Source organism: Leptidea sinapis, chromosome 13 (assembly GCF_905404315.1).
Source record: "Leptidea sinapis chromosome 13, ilLepSina1.1, whole genome shotgun sequence".
In the NCBI taxonomy this organism is placed as follows: domain Eukaryota; kingdom Metazoa; phylum Arthropoda; class Insecta; order Lepidoptera; family Pieridae; genus Leptidea; species Leptidea sinapis.
Genome location: NC_066277.1, coordinates 9,157,415 through 9,176,670, shown reverse-complemented (window position 1 = coordinate 9,176,670; position 19,256 = coordinate 9,157,415). Strand labels below are relative to the sequence as shown.

General features: G+C 36.9%; 1 protein-coding gene across 1 annotated transcript; it reads left to right on the top strand.

The window, feature by feature from the left end:
• The first annotated feature begins 1,008 nt into the window (after window positions 1–1,008).
• LOC126967583 (glyoxalase domain-containing protein 4) lies at window positions 1,009–18,749 on the top strand. The gene is made up of 5 exons (XM_050812118.1): window positions 1,009–1,214; window positions 2,539–2,588; window positions 2,799–3,064; window positions 8,431–8,586; window positions 16,939–18,749. The coding sequence occupies exons 1-5, from the start codon at window positions 1,125–1,127 to the stop codon at window positions 17,229–17,231; spliced, it is 855 nt and encodes a 284-aa protein (XP_050668075.1). The 5' UTR covers window positions 1,009–1,124; the 3' UTR covers window positions 17,232–18,749.
• Window positions 18,750–19,256: the final 507 nt, after the last annotated feature.

Below are 19,256 nucleotides of genomic sequence, written 5' to 3'. Positions count from 1 at the left end.
GTATGCCGAAAGATTCGTTCTGACAAGAACATTTTATTTTATATAACGTAATATTAGCTCTGATAAGAACATTTTATTTTGTATAACGTAATATTAGCTCTGATAAGAATCATTTCATAATCAACTCATAGAATCATACAGATCACCAGTAGTCATCTCGGTGAAGTTTCAAGCATCGTACTTTCTCTCGACGACCGCAGATATACTCACGTGATCAGTCATATGCTCCGCGTTACACAACCGCACAGCAAGGCCGAGCGTCCTCGAATGACGCGTCGGGACTCGGGCGTCGATCGCTATTCAATCGTAATGCAATTTTAATCAATGAGCAACAGCGTAGGTGCGGAATGCTCATTGACATCGTATGATCGAGCTTCGACGCGAGTTTACACAAACTGCGATAGCATTAGTTTTAGAGCGAGATAGAACACATAATATTATTCTCAATTCTTATTGAATTAAACGTTTTACTATTGGTTAAAATTTAAGCTTTAGTATTGGTGTGTATTTTCTAAACTTGTAAATATTTTTTAAGTAACAACTGTAATTGGGTAACTAGTTTTAAGTATTTTGTATATATATTGTGTAACTTTCAAATAAATTATATCTTCCACATATTCCTCACAGTCAAGCAGTTGTTTTATTTAATCGCCAAACGCTCAGTCTCTAAAAGGTTAACTCTAAAGTCAATTTTTTCGATGTTTTCACAGCTGTCATAGTCTACCTAGACGTATCTAGTCTATCTAGATAGAAGATTTTCTACTACAACTAACTAATCATCAATCAATACAACTAATAATTAATCCAATCACGTGAGCCTCTTGCCCGTTTGCAAATAAATTACTGATACTGGCACAATGTTACTTTTACTTACTCTTACGTACCTTAATATTGTCGTTAGTGTGACATCTATTCTTTTGACCATGATTCAATGTCAAGTTGTCAACTGTCAAGTACCTTTATCTTTAGTATTTCGTAACTCATTGTTATTTTTTTATTCATCATTAATCATTGTGATTTGCGAGTTTGGTGCGAGTAGTTTGTGCAAGTTTTAGGAAGTTCAATTACTGCAATAATTTTGATATTTAATAGTAAAGTACGTAATAGTTTTGTAATCATCAAAAATGGTTACCGGTCGTGCCTTGCATTTTGTTTTCAAAGTTGCTGATAGGACATTAACGGCAAAGTTTTACCGAGAAATTTTAGGCATGAAGGTAAGTTTTTTAAAAATGCATATTAATTTACAATTGATTATTCAATTTTATATCTTGCTATTGCACAACATTACTATGTACAACGGTACTTACACATATTGTAGCTCAAGGACTTTCGACCGGTGCATGAAGTCTGAACCAGTTATTCTACAACATTGCCAATTGTTTTATGTTCTTGATCAATTTTGTCTCGACACGTCAGTCACATATTTCGATAATAAATATACGAAATATTAAATGGAAAAGTAGCAAAAGGAGAATAGAAATACAACTTATCAGGTTACTAGCAGTACAGCACACTTATATTTTATTACTTTAAAGTTGTCAAGTATGAGTAAAACAGTGTGTCCTTGTGTGCAAGGGGCACAGTTTTGATTCCTTAAAATCTCATAATAGATCAAAGTGTTTTTTGTCATTTCTTTTCTGTCCATTGGTAAAGCTAGAAACATTTTTAAATTTAAAGGCTCTCTGTGCTTAAATCTAATATATTTCCACACTATGAATGATGCACAATAGACAATCTACATGGTGAATCCATGGAATGCTAATGAGTTTTTCTCCTTCTTCCTCACATAGTTTGATGGAATAGGATGATAAGCAAATATGTGTCACAGGTAATTCTGCATCATGTCATATTATGTTCTCCTGTAAAAACCAGAGAAATTGCAGGAACTTTGATCACATGCAGTGAAGCACACTGTCTTTACTTTGGATTTGGGAAGGTGTGTCATCCTTTTCTCAATAAAATCTACAACAGGGATTATCATTGATACCTATAGTGTGTAGGTGTTTATTTAGCCTGCTATTTCCATTGATCACTCTGCTTAGTGCTCTTTAAGTGGTTTTTATTTAGAAAGTTAATGATTAAAGTATTTTTGAAAATTTATTGAATTAGGCGTTACTTTGCGGAAATCCATAATTATACAAATGATTTAAGTTTTCTTTAGTGTTCATTCCGCCAACGACGATGAGTCTTTTAGTCTCGTGCCAGATTTTGGCGAGACAACACGTCCTGAGGTAGTCTCGTGTAGAGGCGAAACATGTGTCGAATTGTTTTTAAAAACAAATATTGGCGGAATTAACACTAAAGAAAACATAAATCATTTGTATAAAGTATTTTTGTCTTTAAGGCCCTTTCCAGTACTGTTTGCATTGGTTCTAGGCCCAGTTAGATAGCTGATCTTTTCTCATGCAGCTTGCACAGAATAACTCAAATCCTACAGGGACCAGACCTTTCAATTTTTGCGCACCTTCTGCCCATATTTGGCATACTTGTATGTCATCGTCTTCCGTAAATGTAAAATTAAATTAATTTTATCTTCAGGTACTGAGACATGAAGAATTTTCTGAAGGCTGTGAGGCTACATGTAATGGGTATGTATTATTGGACTTTATCAAAGACACCAAGCTATTTTACATAATTACTTTAAACAGGTCTAAACATGTATAATTTGATTGCCACCACACTGTTGTATTGTAACTTCACATATGATTGCAGTGATGTGTATTGTGTCAAAAATGAGCTGGTATTATTTACTGTTACATTACAAGTTTAATTAACAATACAGTTTTGTTTAATTCTAGGCCATATGCTAACAGATGGAGCAAAACTATGGTAGGTTATGGTCCGGAAGACAATCATTTTGTTGTTGAATTAACATACAATTATGGTGTTACTGAATATGAGCAAGGCAATGACTTCCTGGGGATTACAGTTCAATCAAGTGAAAGCTTAAAGCGAGCGGCATCTAATAACTGGCCTATTAAAGAACAGAACGGCTTGAAGTATATAGAAGCACCTGGGGGATACAAGTTTTACATAATTGATAAACCACAGCCAATTGATAGGGGTGAGTGTGAAAAATCTTATAATATTCAATATTTGTTTTTGTTGGTGATCAGCAGATGTCCTTCATCATTATCTAGAGAAGGAAGTTGTAGTATAAATCAAATCAAAATGATTTTCATTATACTACAATATTATTTTATTCATGTAGGTTAAGGAAATGAGATTTCCTTAACCTACATGAATAAAATATAAAATAACTTATGAATGTCAAATGTTTTCATTTCTTTTTACATTTACAAACACCTGAAAGGGTTGAGATTTAATAAGAAGTGGCAAGAAACTCATTACCACTCTTTTAATCAAATATACAGTTGTTCTACAAATTATTTCAATTACAATATATATGTAAAATGATGCACCAGAAATACTCAAACATCAAATACTAAGCTTTAAAAAAAAAAAGGAAATGTTAAATCCCTTTCCTTGTGAAGTGTCCGTCCTTATTAGATCTTCTGCTGACTACACATCAGATAGTTCCCAGTGGGCCTACCATGAACTCTTATTGCGATTCAATTGACAACCTAAAATGAACTGCTTTGCTATTTCGTACCACGACGTGATTAGAGCTATCTAATTTAGGTTGACATCAAATCAATGATTAAATCGCAATGATGTCAATTGAATGTCAAAAATAATATCAACTGAATCGCAAACTGATTTAGTTCGTTCATTCATTCGTACCATGAGGTAATATTTCAACCTAAACTGGATAGCTTATTTGTCAAAGTGAGCGATTCGGAAAAAGTTCCTACTTGCTTAGAGGAAAGTGAATCGTGTTCACTTTTAAAAATAGTGAAAACATACAGAAAAGGAAAATATTATTGATGAAAGATGAGGTGAGAATACTTCGGACTTTTTTGTAAAACAAAATACTGAAAATAAATACCAAAAATGAATATACTAAAGACGGGGCAGTAAGGGCCCGGACTATAGTATAATATATAAGAGTCTTAAATAATGTACATAATTCTATTAATAGAAAATGGAATATTATTCTTAAATCTAAAAATAAATCCTTGTAATATTACTAATCCTAGAATAAGTTAATACTAACAATATATATTGCCCATATATTGTTGCCTGAAATAAATAAATTTATTATTATTATTATAGCCTGTTCGCAAGAACGAATTAAAAAAATGTACTCTGTGGTCCTGTCAAATCAAACATCAATGGAGGTGCGTTCACAACTCGTTATTTTTACGTAAACACCTAAGCAAACATTTAATTTGTAATTCAAAGAACTATATTTATTTATATTACTATTATTTAATAAGTACACAAAAAAATCTTAATGGTTTATAATTTTACACTATAAAGCGCAATTTTAAAATGTTTTTTTAGTATATTCTGCGCAAAAAAAACCGCTAAAATCATATCATTTTAGGTTTCGAAACGCAACGCATATGCTTCGAGTAAGAGAGATAAACTTATGCAACGACTGTAAAGCGTCATCTCTTTCTCACCACAGACAAATTTATTTCGTTCATTCTTCTTAAGGGATCCAAACGCCATTCAGTAAAAGGCACTGTATGGTACGAATTTTAGCGATTCAGTTTAGGTACCTAAATCGAACTGCATCGGAATCGCATCGCTTATTAAAAGTTGATGGTAGGCCTTCAGGTCTCTGTCGACACCCCTCTCGGAACGTCTGACAATTGCCTAGTTAGGAGTGTAGTGCCTACCCGCCTACCCAACACTCACTTCGCAAACTTACAGCGACCCGCCGCGTTGGGCACTACAAGTCAGCTGATTGAGATAGGATGCGTTCCTTTTTTGCATCCTACCCTTGGGGCAAGGTTTGTTTCCCTTCGGATGATCCCAATGCCTGCGCGTTGCAGTAGCCGATGTGGTACTACAGGGCATGGATATTTTTATACCAAGCTCTGTAGTATCGATCTGTGGCAAATCACAGCCCGGGTTCGATGCGTCAGTTGAAGCAGGATTTGACTGCAAAAAATAGGCGTATCTAACTTGGGCTGCGGCGCTGGGTCCAAAGGCTCCAATCTGCAAAGTTCTAAAGAGGAAATATAGCCGTACCTCCAGATTCTTTAAGCGGTAAATCGCCCGTGCGAAATCGAAGCACGTTGTGAAAATCGGCGAGCAGCTTTCCAGTTACCCGACTGAAACACGCAAGTTCTGGTCGTTGTCGAAAGCTGCTCTTGGTAACTTTAACCAGCCGTCCCTGCCGCCATTGCACATGAGGAATGACACCCTGGCCCATACTGCAAAAGAGAAAGCCTACCTTCTGTGCGATCTTTTTGCCTCCAAATCGACTCTTGACGACAACGGAAAAACAACGCCGACCATCCCGCGGTGTCAGAGCTCTATGCCTGAAGTACAGTTCAGACATCTGTTTTCGTTGGACATCAGGAACTAAAGTGGGCCGGATGGCATTTCTCCTATCATGCTTAGACGACGGTCCTCTGTTTTCGTTGGACGTCAGGAAGTAGAGTGGGCCGGATCGCATTTCTCCAATCGTGCTTCTAATGACGCCGCGCCGGTGCTAACGTGTTTATTCTGGCACTGTTATTCAAGAGGTGTAGTCCCTGACTCATGGAAGTCTGCCCTTGTCCATCCGATCCATAAAAAAGGAGACAGTTCGAATCCGGCAAACTACAGGCCTGTTGCTATTACCTCCCTGCACTCCAAAATCATGGAGAGCAGGGATAAATAACCGCCAGCTTTTGGTATACCTAGAAGGTCACCAGTTGATCAACGACCGACAGTACGGCTTTCGCCATGGTCAGTCTGCAGGCGATCCCACGCTGTTTCATACATCTCCAACATACATTGCTATGCAGACGACAGCACTGGTGATGCCGATGATGGGCCATGCAGGTCTCTCTCGGTAAATCGTCGACCAGTGCCGGGAGAAAATTGTGTCTTCTATCGAGTCTTCTCTTGAGAAGGTCGCGGAATGGGGTAAATTGAACGTTGTCCAATGTAATCCCCAAAAGACTCAAGTTTGTGCGGCTACCACTAAAAATCCCCCATTTGTCGTTTACCGTTCTTCAATAACACTTCCCTTAAAGCCTCGCCTAGTATCGGAATACTGGGTCTCGAAATGTCGAGCGATTGCCAATTCCGCGGTCATCTGGAGGGCAAAGACAAATTGGCTTCGAAGAAGCTGAGCGTCATTAATAGAGCACGGCAGTACTTCAAGCCGGTCCAACGCAGCAATGCGCAGCCAGAACTACACATTGCTGCGTGCAACGCAGGGCAGCTTGAATTGTCGGGGCCTCTGTGAACGGCTGGATCACTTGGCGTTGCGTAGAGACATCGCTTCTTTGTGTGTCTTACTGTTTCGCCTGAATCCTGCCGCTGAATTCCACCTTCGCAAGCACGCCACAAGTTAGGATATCATCCCCACCATCTGGATGTGTGGCGGTCCTCCATAGAGCGGTTTTCAAGGAGCTTTCTTCCAAGTACTACAAAGCTGTAGAATGAACTTCCTTGTGCGGTGTTTCCAGGACGATACGATATGGGTACCTTCAAAACAAGCGCGTTCACGTTCCTTCAAGGCCGGCAATGCGCCTGTGATTCCTCTTGTGTTGCAAGTGAATGTGGGCGACGGTGATCACTTAACACCAGAGAACCCGTACGCTCGTTTGTCCTCCTTTTCCATAAAAAAAGTGCTGATATGAGATTGCAATATATTTATTTTGCAATTATTAATAAGTAATAATTGCAATTGCAATATACCGATTTTCACCTCTCTTATTCACAGTAATAACATTTTATTCACTCTTATACAAGTTATTTGTTGCATGGAACACTGATATTAAGATTAAGTTTTAAAGCTTGTACACTGATAACGTAGGTATTATTAAAGTTATATCAAAAAGCTCATTTTTATGGGATGAAAATATTAAGTTTCGACCAAGACATTTTCCGATGATATGTATTAGAGTTTTTTAAACTTACAAACTCCCCACACAGCCTTCTTGATAGATCTTGGACCTTGGCGCGACCAATAATATCGTACTACGCCCGATGAAGAAAAATGTGACCAGCCCACATGAACGCTAAGGCCACTGGACGAACGCTCTTTAGGCGCTTGCACTCGCATCCTCGAATGTTCGCGAAAATTGTAGTAGTAAACAAAAAATATATAATAAACAAGTTGGTACAGAACTATCGAGCTAGGTAGGTCAAGGTCGAGATTCCTCAACGCCCGTCGAATTCTGTGATTCGTGAAAATTCGGGGTTTGACGTGACCTTCGTAAGACAATACGAAATTAAATCATAGGTATACTTACCTCCTATTTTTTAGGTCGGTAGAAAAATTTATTAATCTTGCGTAATTTCCAAATAGCATAATATATATCAATTCGAGTAATGATTGATACTAGGTACTTTTTAATATAGATTAGGATCTAAGATAACCCAAATTTTATCAATTCATTGATTTTCTGATAAAGGTAGATACGGGTATACTTACATACGAAATGCGACATAGAAGACACTGCCCCGTAGCAATGTAAAAGATTGGCAGATAATGCAGCAGTTTTTGTAACGAGACACTTGATTAATTAATTATTTTTTCTTATGATAAATACATTTTCTTTAAAATCTTGAACTTTCAATAAGAAAATGTCAGAAAATAAGCAGTAGATGACCCAGAGAAAATTAGGGGGCATTGAGATGGCGCAGATGGGGCGTAGGTAGATTAAAAAATATAGTCTAAAAAGGCAAAAAAATACACGATAATACTCTAGAAAAAAACATATTCTTAAAGTGGGCGGTGAGCAAAATAAGGTTGAGAAACTATGATCTAACACCATACCGCCTGTTGACAGTAAGCATACATTGAACGAAAAATAGTGTGCAGAAATTCCATAAAACTTCTCCCGGGCAATACGTGTTTTTGAGTATACCTTACAAATTATTGAAATTAATATTTATCATACAGAATCTCCATTACATGCGCGAGGTTTCTATCGAAATGTTTTCTTTACTTTAATAATTTATGAGTACATTATGGCAAAGAAGCAGATATTTGGAAGGTTGTACTGATTTTGTTTCTCGAAATTTGAATTTATTGCTTCGATAGAAACCTAGTTACAATACACAGATACCTATGAGTATTTTTTTTTAAGAAAAGTCATATTCACGTACGAGCGTTTGTATGAAAAATATCACGGTTTGGCAGCTTTTAATGGGCAAATGCGGCTTAAAAACTCTGCCGCTTAGAATTTTGGTCTCAATCAGGACGTATCAGTTACATCAGCTGATCTTTTACCGTCCCGTCACATTTTCACACTATAACATGGCTGCATCATAGTTTTAATCAGGTCACGATTGTTGGTTTGAATGATATAATCTTTCTAATAACTAAAATGAATATATCTTTTACAATTTCAGATCCAGTTGTTAAGGTATCACTTGCGTGCTCGAATTTGGCAAGATCAATTGCTTACTGGAACGGCCTCTTATCATTGAAGATCTATGAGAAAACAGACAAATCCGCAATATTTGCATTTGGTGACGATCAAGCTAAGCTGGAACTAGTGGATATTGGTATGTAAAATATTCTTTCCACATACTAATATGTTTCTATCTAATATACAAAATTCTCGTGTCATGGTGTTAAACATTGAACTCCTCCGAAACGGCTTGTCCGATTCTCATGAAATTTTAGTGCATATTGGGTAGGTCTGAGAATCTGACAACATCTATTTTTCATCCTTGTTGTTGTTGTTAAGGGTGGTCCACACGAAATTTTTTTGACATTTTTTTTTTAAATTTGATTATGAGTCAGCATTAAAAAATGCATACAACTTCAAATTTTCACCCATCTACTATCAACAGTTACTTTTGTATCGCGATTTTAATATCGGCAATACAACGTTTGCTGGGTCAGCTGGTGTTTCTATATGTATATACGTTTATTCGACATTCTAACGAAGAGGAAAGCTACATAGACCTGCGAAGATATATTAAAAAGTTTGTATGTAAAATTGACCAAATAGAACTGGGCTTGCAAGGGCTGAACCCTGGCTGTGTTATTAATAAACGCGAATTAAAGTTAATTCAAAATTTTAAACTTTGAGTAACTTAAGACTGCTTTTATTAAAAAGACAGTGGGTGCTTTCACGCAAAATAGGAAATAAATCCGGTAATAACTTTACCTTAACCATTCATTTATGTCTGTCTCACAGGGCGGTAGGTAGAGTTTACCGACTTCCATTTGGGACCGTCGACTAGAATCATACCTTTCAAACACGCTTTCTCATTTTAGGTACATGTTAAGTTTAGAGTCTGAACATACAAATTTATATTTTACTGTCTAGGGATTTGATACTCTATTCTATTTCCTTTATTATCACTCTCTTTCCTATGCTACCGTTCCAGTGTCCGGTTAAAGTACTACATACATTCTTAATATTTACTCGCTTGTTTTATTGTACATGCAAAGTGGTCCTTCGAGCCGGAAATTAATCAGTGACCTATGGATTAAAACTGTACTTATTATTATTAATATTTTAACTGATTCTATATTTTTTGTAAGAAATACAAAAGATTTTAGTATGTAAACGCGTTTTTATGCTATTTATATATTTTTTGTAACTACGTGTAGTGCGTTATTGCTATTAAAACTGCTGTTTGCGATGTTAAACCTAGGCTTACACTACGACTATCGACGAGATCTAATTCTATCTAGAGACTTAATCAATGGTATTTAATCTCATCATCCATTGCCATCAGTGAAACAAAATGCACACAAAATAGCGGGCAAAAGCTCGCAGTAAAATATATGGGAGTATTAATAACATCGGCAAACGGTTTTCCGTCTCTTCCACTCGCCGCGAAATTAATACTTTTCCTCTTACGATCCATATTTTTTCGCAGAGTTCGTTATAACATGTGAACCCTACAATTTGATATTTCTATGGAATAATTTCAAGACAAATATCAACAGTCTGAATGATATTTGATCTTGAAAGATGTGAGATTAGATATGCAATCACAAGACGAACTATGATAGTAGTGTTCACGTGCATACATAATGTACCGACTGGCGCATAAGTGGCCAATGTAGTTTGAACTTCGCTCACGAGGCGACCACGACTATGACCAGTGGTCGGCCTTGTCGGCTAAAGATGTTAGTGGTTGCATGATTACATTCACTTGCATTGTTCGTATAGGTTGTCTGGTACTAATAACACAGAATAAGAAGGAATAGTACAGAAGATTTACTAAGTAATACCATTTTAAAGAAATGATTGCTAATGAGATTCAAACTACCTACTCAATACTCAGGGCTGCGTATTTGCTAAGGTCAAGGAGGAATCTTAACAAAACCAACTCGAACGATAACAGAAGAAAGAATAACTTGCAGTCTTACTTTCCTTAAGTATGTACGTTGGTGCAATGTTTACGTCTGTATTCATCATCAATTCGGATCAAAGTAACGAAGTAAACTGAAAAATTAAATCGCCTGTAACTATATAAGGCGCAATTTCGGCCTCACATGGAGTAATGTTCTCATCTCTGAGTGGGCGCTCCCCAGTACCAGCTTCTTCCATTTGACCGCATGCAACGAAGAACAGCTCTCCAATAAGCAGTCATCTCCGATCGGCTTTATTCTTTGGTATTGCGTAGAGATGGTGGTTCTCTCTGCATCTTCTACCGCATTTATCACGGGTAGTACTCAGAGGAGATGTTCAGTTTGTTGAGTCCAGCAGCTATGCTACATACCACCCGAATCACGTTGTCTGTCACACAGCCACTGTGTGTGAACAACTACCGGCTGCTGTTTTGCCGAACCTATACGACTTAGGGAAAGAAAAGAGCATACTCCCACCTTAAAGGCCGGCAACATATATCTTAACCCCTAGTTTTACGGATGTCCGCGGCCGGTTGCCTCACCACACCCCCATCCCCCCCAAAAAAAGTAAAGAAAATATATACCAATGACGTTAACAAAAGCGGCACACACGATGCGGTGAGCGAACTTTTTCTTGGTGTAAGAGAACCTTGGAAGAGATATGCTGAACTGGGTCTCAAGGTCGTAAAGGATGTCGATGTGCTTTACGCTAAAGTTGCATTTACGCTACGTTTCAAATCGTTTTACGATGTGTTATACAGTTAAACTCAAATTATACGTAGGTCACAATAAAAGTTTTGCGTAACTTAAGAAAACAACATGTAATAGCGAAAATATTATGTTTATTGCTTTTCAAAATACTCTCCTTTATATTTTAAATATTTTTTCATGCGATCGAACCATTTTTTAAAACAGGAGGACGACAGATCTGAAGGCATGTTTTCTGTGCTGATTGAACGCTATCACTGCCTCTTGGGAATTGGTAGAAGTGAAACCTCTCATCAAATCTTTGATTTTGGGGAAAATACAGAAGTCACAGAGTGCTAAGTGTGGGCTATGCAGGATAGGTGACGAGTTGTATTTTTTCGGAAGCTAAAAATGACTTAGTTTTGTTGGCCGTATGTTAAGAGGCGTTGTCATGATGTAGGAGAACGAGGCTTTTTGGTCGTCTTTCGCGAACTTTTTTTAACAGCCTGGGTAAACAAATGGTTGAATACCACTCGGCATCAACACTCTTTTGATCTTCAAGTGGAATTGTGCACATTATTATTATTATCATTGTTTTTATTATGAAAAATAGAATTACAATTTATTATTATATAACAGGCCAAAAACCACAGGTTTGTCCGGCATGTTAGAAGAAATACTATTATCGTCTACAATAAATATTAATATTAACTTATAAATACACAATTTAATAATATAGGTACAATACAAACGAAAAAATTAATGTAGGTACAACAACGACAGTACTTATTGTCACGGGTGAGTCGCATGGCCTGCCACCGCAATGTATTGAATTTTTGCATGCGACCCGTAGCTGAAAAAAAAATGCGATCATTTTTTTACCAACGTTTCTCGCCTGCCTCAGTTTTGTTTGCTCGGTTCTCATTTTTAAACACCCATTCACAAGATTGCTGTTTTTTTTTTCGGGTTCAAAACGTGGATTTACCACGTTTCGTCTCCTGTGACAATGTCATAAACAGCATTAGAATGTCCGAGTTCACATTTCATTAGCATCTGCGAGCCCGTTTTTGCTCCGCTGTCAAGTTCATGAGGGATCCAACGACAACAAAGTTTCCGAACTTTTAAAATCATAAAAAATCATCGCTCTAAAATCTTTCCGACTTAATTCCATTTTCGTTACGTACGTAGTACGTAGAACTTTGATGTGTGATAAAAAACAATTGACAAATGATTTCCCGCCAATTGTTTTTTTTATTACTAAGAAGGTTGTAACGTTTCAAAAAACATAACATTCGAAATTCACCTTCGCACGACACGCCACAAATTAGGATGTCATCCTCACCATCTGGATGTGTGGCGGTCCTCCACAGTGCGGTTTTCAACGAGCTTTCTTCCGCGTACCATAAAGCTGTGGAATGAACTTCCTTGTGCGGTGTTTCCGGGACGATACGACATGGGTACCTTCAAAAAAAGCGCGTACACCTTCCTTAAAGGCCGGCAACGCTCCTGTGATTCCTCTGGTGTTGCAAGAGATTGTGGGCGGCGGTGATCACTTAACAACAGGTGACCCGTACGCTCGTTTGTCCTCCTATTCCATAAAAAAAAAATCAAATAGTACCGATTAGCTAGAAGTGTAAAACTTTTAGTGTGCCCCATGTATTGTCACTATTGTTTAATAAATATATCGCTTTATATTAGGTAAATTTTGTGCTATTGTTGAAAGTCGCATCTCTTGACCTCTGGTTTTACGGATGTCCATGGGCGGTTGCCTCACCCTTAGATTTCGCCCTATTATAATAATAAAAATAATAAAGTCAAGCGCTCTCGAATTAAAAGTTCATTGTATTCAGCTTCCAAATTACTTTACAATGGGGTGTTTTTCGAGGAGGAAATTGCCAAGTATGAAACCCTGATGAGTTTTTAACTCACGATTTTTAACGTAGCATATTATTTTTGGATAATTTAATCTGTGAAATGCTTCAGCTTTTAAACGTATATCTTTAAGAGAGCCATTAATCCTTCTGTTGAGTTTCGTAACACATTGAACAATATCACATATTGTTTTAAGTGCATTCTCGATGAACCTGTTTTATCGCATAGTAGCTATAAAACAGGTTCTACATATAGCTGATACATATATACCGTCATGTGTTCATTGTTTGTGGCAATGACAACTATTTAAACATTTTAAGCTGTATTCATAACCAAACACGACATACTTACGTGATATACAAGTAACACGCAATATTGTGGTTGTGTTGATACGCATCATTGCTGAATCATCGTGGATTATATTATAAATATACAAGGACAGGAAAATATTTACCTTGTGACTAGAATAAAACCTGCTCTCTACTGACTACCGACTATTTATGTATATCTACCCCGAGGCAGGCCTTCCCGGTCTAGGTATCGAAATCGAAAATACACACGGCGGCCACTCCAGCGTGGCTATCCAGTAGGGCCTCACGCGCTCACGATCGAGAAGTGAGGAACGCGCGAGCTTTATTTGTCACCTACTTCATGAACCAACCGATATTTAAAAAATGGTGAAACATATAAAAAAGACTACGTTTAAAAGAACCAACTTCAAAATCTCAAATGTTTAAATAACAAAATAAATATTAATAAAATACTATTATTTGTATGTGCTACCTATTGATAGGGTGTAAATCGGTGCATGCCCGCTTCGGTTGTTTCTAGACGAAACTATCCCGCTCTAAGTGACGCGTAGCGAGTGTAGGTATCTGCTATTAAATTTGGCTTGGCACCGGCTTCAAACCACGAAGAGTCACGAAACTCGGATCATAATTCTCATCATAATTGGTGTACATTTCAAAAAAAACCAAAGGCGGTTAAAAAAAAGCAAAGATAAAAGACTGCGAACCAAAGTTAAGTTTTTCAGCTTCGTAAAGGCGCTGAAACAATCTAATTTAAATTGATTATTATTATTATGAAATTACTATTCATGATAGCTACCATATTTTTTAGTATGGTTCAATGGTTGTTTGTTATTGTTTATATAAATACACTAGCCGTTCCCGCCCGCTTCGCTGGTCGAATTTTAAAACGAAATAAATTTACCATCCAGGATAAATTTCTCATCGAATAGTGGTAGTTTCATGTCGATACGATCAGTGGTTTGCGCGTGAAAGAGCCTCAAACAAAGACCATTTTCATTATATATATATGGATAAGAGGACGTGTGCAAGTCTAGCTCGCGTCATGGTTCTGTTCAACCTCGTATGTACCCACCTACCTATTTAAATAGTTACTACCTTTTGAAGGAAAAATGAACTAAGTTCATAAGAGTATTTCCTTGACCTACATGTATAGAGTTTGATTTGATTTGCACTCCACCAGGCGACGGAACGACATCGATGGAGACAGCTCGTTGACCAATTGAATGCGAGTCACGATCCTCAGCAGTGAGGGAACGACTAAGAGAGTCTTCTTAATAATCCATTTTTTGTATTTTGATAATATATTCTATGTAAAAACTGCGTGTGCCGTAATACTACCGGCTTATAAGCAAAAAAAATCTATACTTTGCTGATACATAAATATCTACTCGATAAAACTGCTTGATAGCAGATATTCGATTTCGGCGTATCAACACAGAAATTTAGTTATCAGCCATTGTACTCCCAAGGATACTTCTCGAGATGTCAATTGCAACGCCTTGCAATACACAAACAATATAATCTGTAGTATTTAAGTTTTTTTATTCGAAACAAAATAAGTGGGTGCCTTCAAAAAAGCACGTACACCTTCTATCAAACCAACGCTCTTGTGATTCCTCTGGTGTTGCAAGAGAATGTGGGCGGCGGTGATCACATAACACACGCTCGTTTTTCCTCCTTTTCCATAAAAAAATCTATTGTCATAATCGAATGGGTAGTCGTAAGTCGTGAAAGATGAGTAGGTAGTAGTAACTAACAGTCACCAAATCTGTAAGGAGAACATCTACTCGGTAGAAAGGCGAAATTACTTCTCACTCACTCACTACGTGCATTATTGAGTCATAATCGACTTAATTACTCAGAAGTGCTAATCCTGACTACCCTGCCAGCACCAACGTGGTGCTTAGATTAGTCTACACGGCCACATTCTTTCTGGCCGTCGCTGGAACGTAATGCCCGTTCCCCTTTCACCCCCTCGCGCTCGTCCTGTTGCGTTGGTACGGTTTGCAGTTTCATTAGCGTTAAGTACATGCCGAGTGCTATCACTGCTTTGTTTTTGAAGTTTTCATTGTTACGTTTTGGACTTTTGTTGTTAATAGTTCTGTAGTTTATGTTGCTATGGGTCCCTATTAAGTCGGTGCCTGCTCGCTTGGGTCGTTTGGTTCTAGACCAAGCTATCCCACTCAAAGTCACGCGTGGTGAGTGTAGGTACCTGCTATTACATTTGGCTTGGCACCTATTTCAAACCTATCAATAGCTAGTCCATATTAGTATTTTATTAATAAACGTATGAGCTGAGCATAAGAAATGTATTTAATTAAATCTTTATAAAGTTATTTCATTCTTTTCAGTTTTTGAAGTCGGCTTTTTTAATTTTAGTTTTATTTTATTTACTTTTGAGTGTCATTATTCAGGATAAACATAAACTACAAGATTTCGTTGCTTTTTTGCTATAGGTAGGCCTACGAAAGGTTTCGCGTGCCTTAAACAATATAGATCCCCTATTTCACGTTATGAATGACGGGTAACTTTTCAAAGCTGCTTATCAAAAGGGTTAATAATAATAAAATATAATCAATCTAAATGAAAACTCCAAAAAAAGCAGTACACGAACTATAGTAACAAAAATATTCATATAAATGTTCATAAAATGAACACTTCTGGGCCAAACTGTAAATTTTTAACATTCTGTGCTCTGTGGGCTTTGCGGAGAGACATCGTTTCATTGTGTGTCTTCTACCGCATTTATCACGGGGAGTGGTCCGAAGAGCTTTTTAACCTGATTCCTGCCGCCGAATTTCACCTTTGCACGACACGCCACAAGTTAGGATATCATCCTCACCATCTGGATTTGTGGCGGTCCTCCACAGTGCGGTTTTCAAAGAGCTTCTTCCACGTAGTACAAAGCTGTGGAATGAGCTTCCTTGTGCGGTGTTTCCGGGACGATACGACATGGGTACCTTCAAAAAAAGCGCGTACATCTTCCTTTAAGGCTGGCAACACTGCGGCGGTGATCACTTAACACCAGGTGACCAGTAAGATCGTTTGTCCTCCTATTCCATAAAAAAAAAATTCAATATTCGGAAACAAACATTCATATATTCATCGTATAATTGTTTGCACCTACCGGGATTCGAACCCGGGACCTCAAGCTCAGTAGGCAAGTTCACTAACCACACGACTATATGGTCGTAAAAGACAAATAAACGTCATTCAAATACACTATAAATATTTCTGTTAAATACTTAATCTATCAAATGTTCGGAAAAATAGAGCACGTGAGAAGGACATACAAGAAACTCTACGGCCACTCTTTTCAATCAATAGAGTATTTTACAATGGCTGTAATATACAAAACAAATTAGTTTGTTCGGTTCTGCATTCAATAAATGAATCGTGTTCAAAATTAAAAGCGTCTAGAATATCAAATATTTCATAAAAAGTAGTAAAGAATAAATTGTATAAATATAAAATATCTTATATTGGATGCTTCAACCTTTGTACCCGTTCACGAGTTGACGCATGAACCAGCCATCGTTATCATAAGATTTGAGGGAATGAGACGTTCTGACACACGACGCCGCCGCAAGCAATGTCATTTTAGTGAGCATGACGAACCGTGTTATTTTAGTCGGCTATTTTTGCGATGCTCTAATTAATTTCATTTTCCAGGTGCCCCTGTGAACCACGCCAAAGCATACGGTCGTATTGCTTTTTCCTGCCCGTTCGAAGAGCAACCAATTATCGAACAAAAGATCCAGAAGGCGAATGAGAAAATTCTTACACCACTTATTTCTCTGGACACACCAGGCAAGGCGACGGTGAGAGTCATCATTCTCGCCGACCCCGACGATCACGAGATTTGCTTCGTTGATGATGAGAGCTTCCGTCAGCTTTCCCAAGTTGACCCCAATAGTGACGCCGATTTGGACAAGTTCATAAAATCGGACAAATCCAGGGCGTAAATATTTAACATTTACGGGCTTACAAATAAACTTTGTATAAAGGTGTACCTGAGAATCAACCAAGGTTATGCAAAAAGTTTACCAATAGATAATTTGCTATATGATTGGTTTATTCGGACGTGTAACGTTTCCCGCGTTTATTTGCAAAGCTGCCTGACATTTGGAAAACTTGAGAATTAACATTGTATTGACAGTGTTGTCAGCGATCAGCAGTCTTGCCATAAATACTGAAACAAAAAAAAATGAAAAAATTTCTGTTGCAAATAAAATTTATTACTTTAACAGTGTGTTAGTTTAATACATAAATATAAAACAATTTTAAAAATATAAAAGGCTTATTCGAAGTGGTCTCCATTGGCTGCAATACAGTCCATTAAACGTTGAGGCCAGCTATCAATAGAAGCACGCACTCTTTCCATGGGAAAATTCTTCACTGCCAATCGTACGGATTGTTTTTGGGACTCCAAATTAACATGGCGTTTAGAGCAAGCCGTACTCTCTAAAACTTACCTTAAATCGTAATCCAGCGGACTAAGATCGGGACTAGATGACGGCCACTCTTCAGCTCTGATGAACTCCGAAACGTTCTAATACGAACCGAAACTAATACCTAGCGTATGGAGAGTTTAAAAAATTGCATTTGGCTCCATACCTACTTTGTGTAATGCAATCACAGTGATTCGGTTCTCTTTATCACCCCACTCCATTTTAATATCGCAAATGTTGTACAATGTATTGGCGGCAAAATGAGAAAACTCAATGAACAATCATATAAAATTGACATATTCCAAATTCAAATGTAATATTTTGTTTATTTTTAATTGTAACAGTATTTATGGCCAGACTAAGTATGTTGACTATAAAATTTAGCATATTCTTGGTTTATTCTCAGTTATAACTTTATACCAAGTTTATTTGTAAGGCCATATAAGTTTTAGTATAAAGCATAGTTGATACATTTAGGTTTAAGTTAATATGAAATTATATTTTGATTGTTAAATTACAAACGAAATCGAATAAGTCTCGATTTGGACCATTTTGTTTCAAATTTTTAAAACTACCCTCGAATGTGTTTTTTTTCTAAATTAAAAAAAAAACAATTCAATGATGCTTCATATTACATTTAAGTTTAAGTTAATATGAAATTATATTTTGATTGTTAAATTACAAACGAAATCGAATAAGTCTCGATTTGGACCATTTTGTTTCAAATTTTTAAAACTACCCTCGAATGTGTTTTTTTTTTCTAAATTTAAAAAAAAACAATTCAATGATGCTGCATATTGCATTATGCACCTTTGTATACTTTAAAAGTTTCTATTACGTTTTTATAAGTTACACCAAATTATTTATTTATTTTCCATAACATGGATACTATACATAATGAAAATCGTTTCTATGAATATTTATGTAAATTATTTTAAAAAGCTTAACATAAGCGATTATATGTGATATTACTAGCTTAGCTATATTGGTGAAAGTTAATTCCTTATAGTATTCAGTAAGAAACCTAACATTGTTTATCCTTTCCGGATCGGCGCGCTCCGGATCTCGCTGTACACTGTAGATCGGCAAGCTTCCGGCATTTTCGCGGCATTTTCCCCGTGTGTATTATTTTACGTGTAGTTATAAAATGCTTATAACTAGGGTGATTTGAGTGACTGTCACTGAAAGCTATTGAAACAAGCTATAAGACCATGTATAAATTATTCATATTGTCTTTCTTTTTTATTTCACACAGACTTTTCATTCGAAAAAAAGTGTAAAAATAGGTATATTTTAAAATAAATATTGTTATTATTGTTAATTACTTGTTTTATTAATTTCCTTTTATGTTTTTGTAATGAATAGTATATGTTAATTATAAAATAAAGCTTAAATCTCCACAAAGAACGATCTTCGTGTTAAGTCTGGATAACGACCGCTCGCTGCGCCGGCCGGGAACAAGTGGACACATAAGTGCTTTGTCCGTAAAGCTATGACGTCGAATATTGGTGGCCTTGAATCGTAACGGATCGAAATGTG

What these genes read in the sequence shown, in the direction of transcription:
- LOC126967583 (XM_050812118.1), top strand. Translation starts at nt 1,125, where the DNA reads ATGGTTACCGGTCGTGCCTTGCATTTTGTTTTCAAAGTTGCTGATAGG. An exon ending in GAGAAATTTTAGGCATGAAG is followed by an intron (nt 1,215 to 2,538) that starts GTAAGTTTTTTA and finishes TTTTATCTTCAG; the next exon opens with GTACTGAGACATGAAGAATT. An exon ending in TGTGAGGCTACATGTAATGG is followed by an intron (nt 2,589 to 2,798) that starts GTATGTATTATT and finishes GTTTAATTCTAG; the next exon opens with GCCATATGCTAACAGATGGA.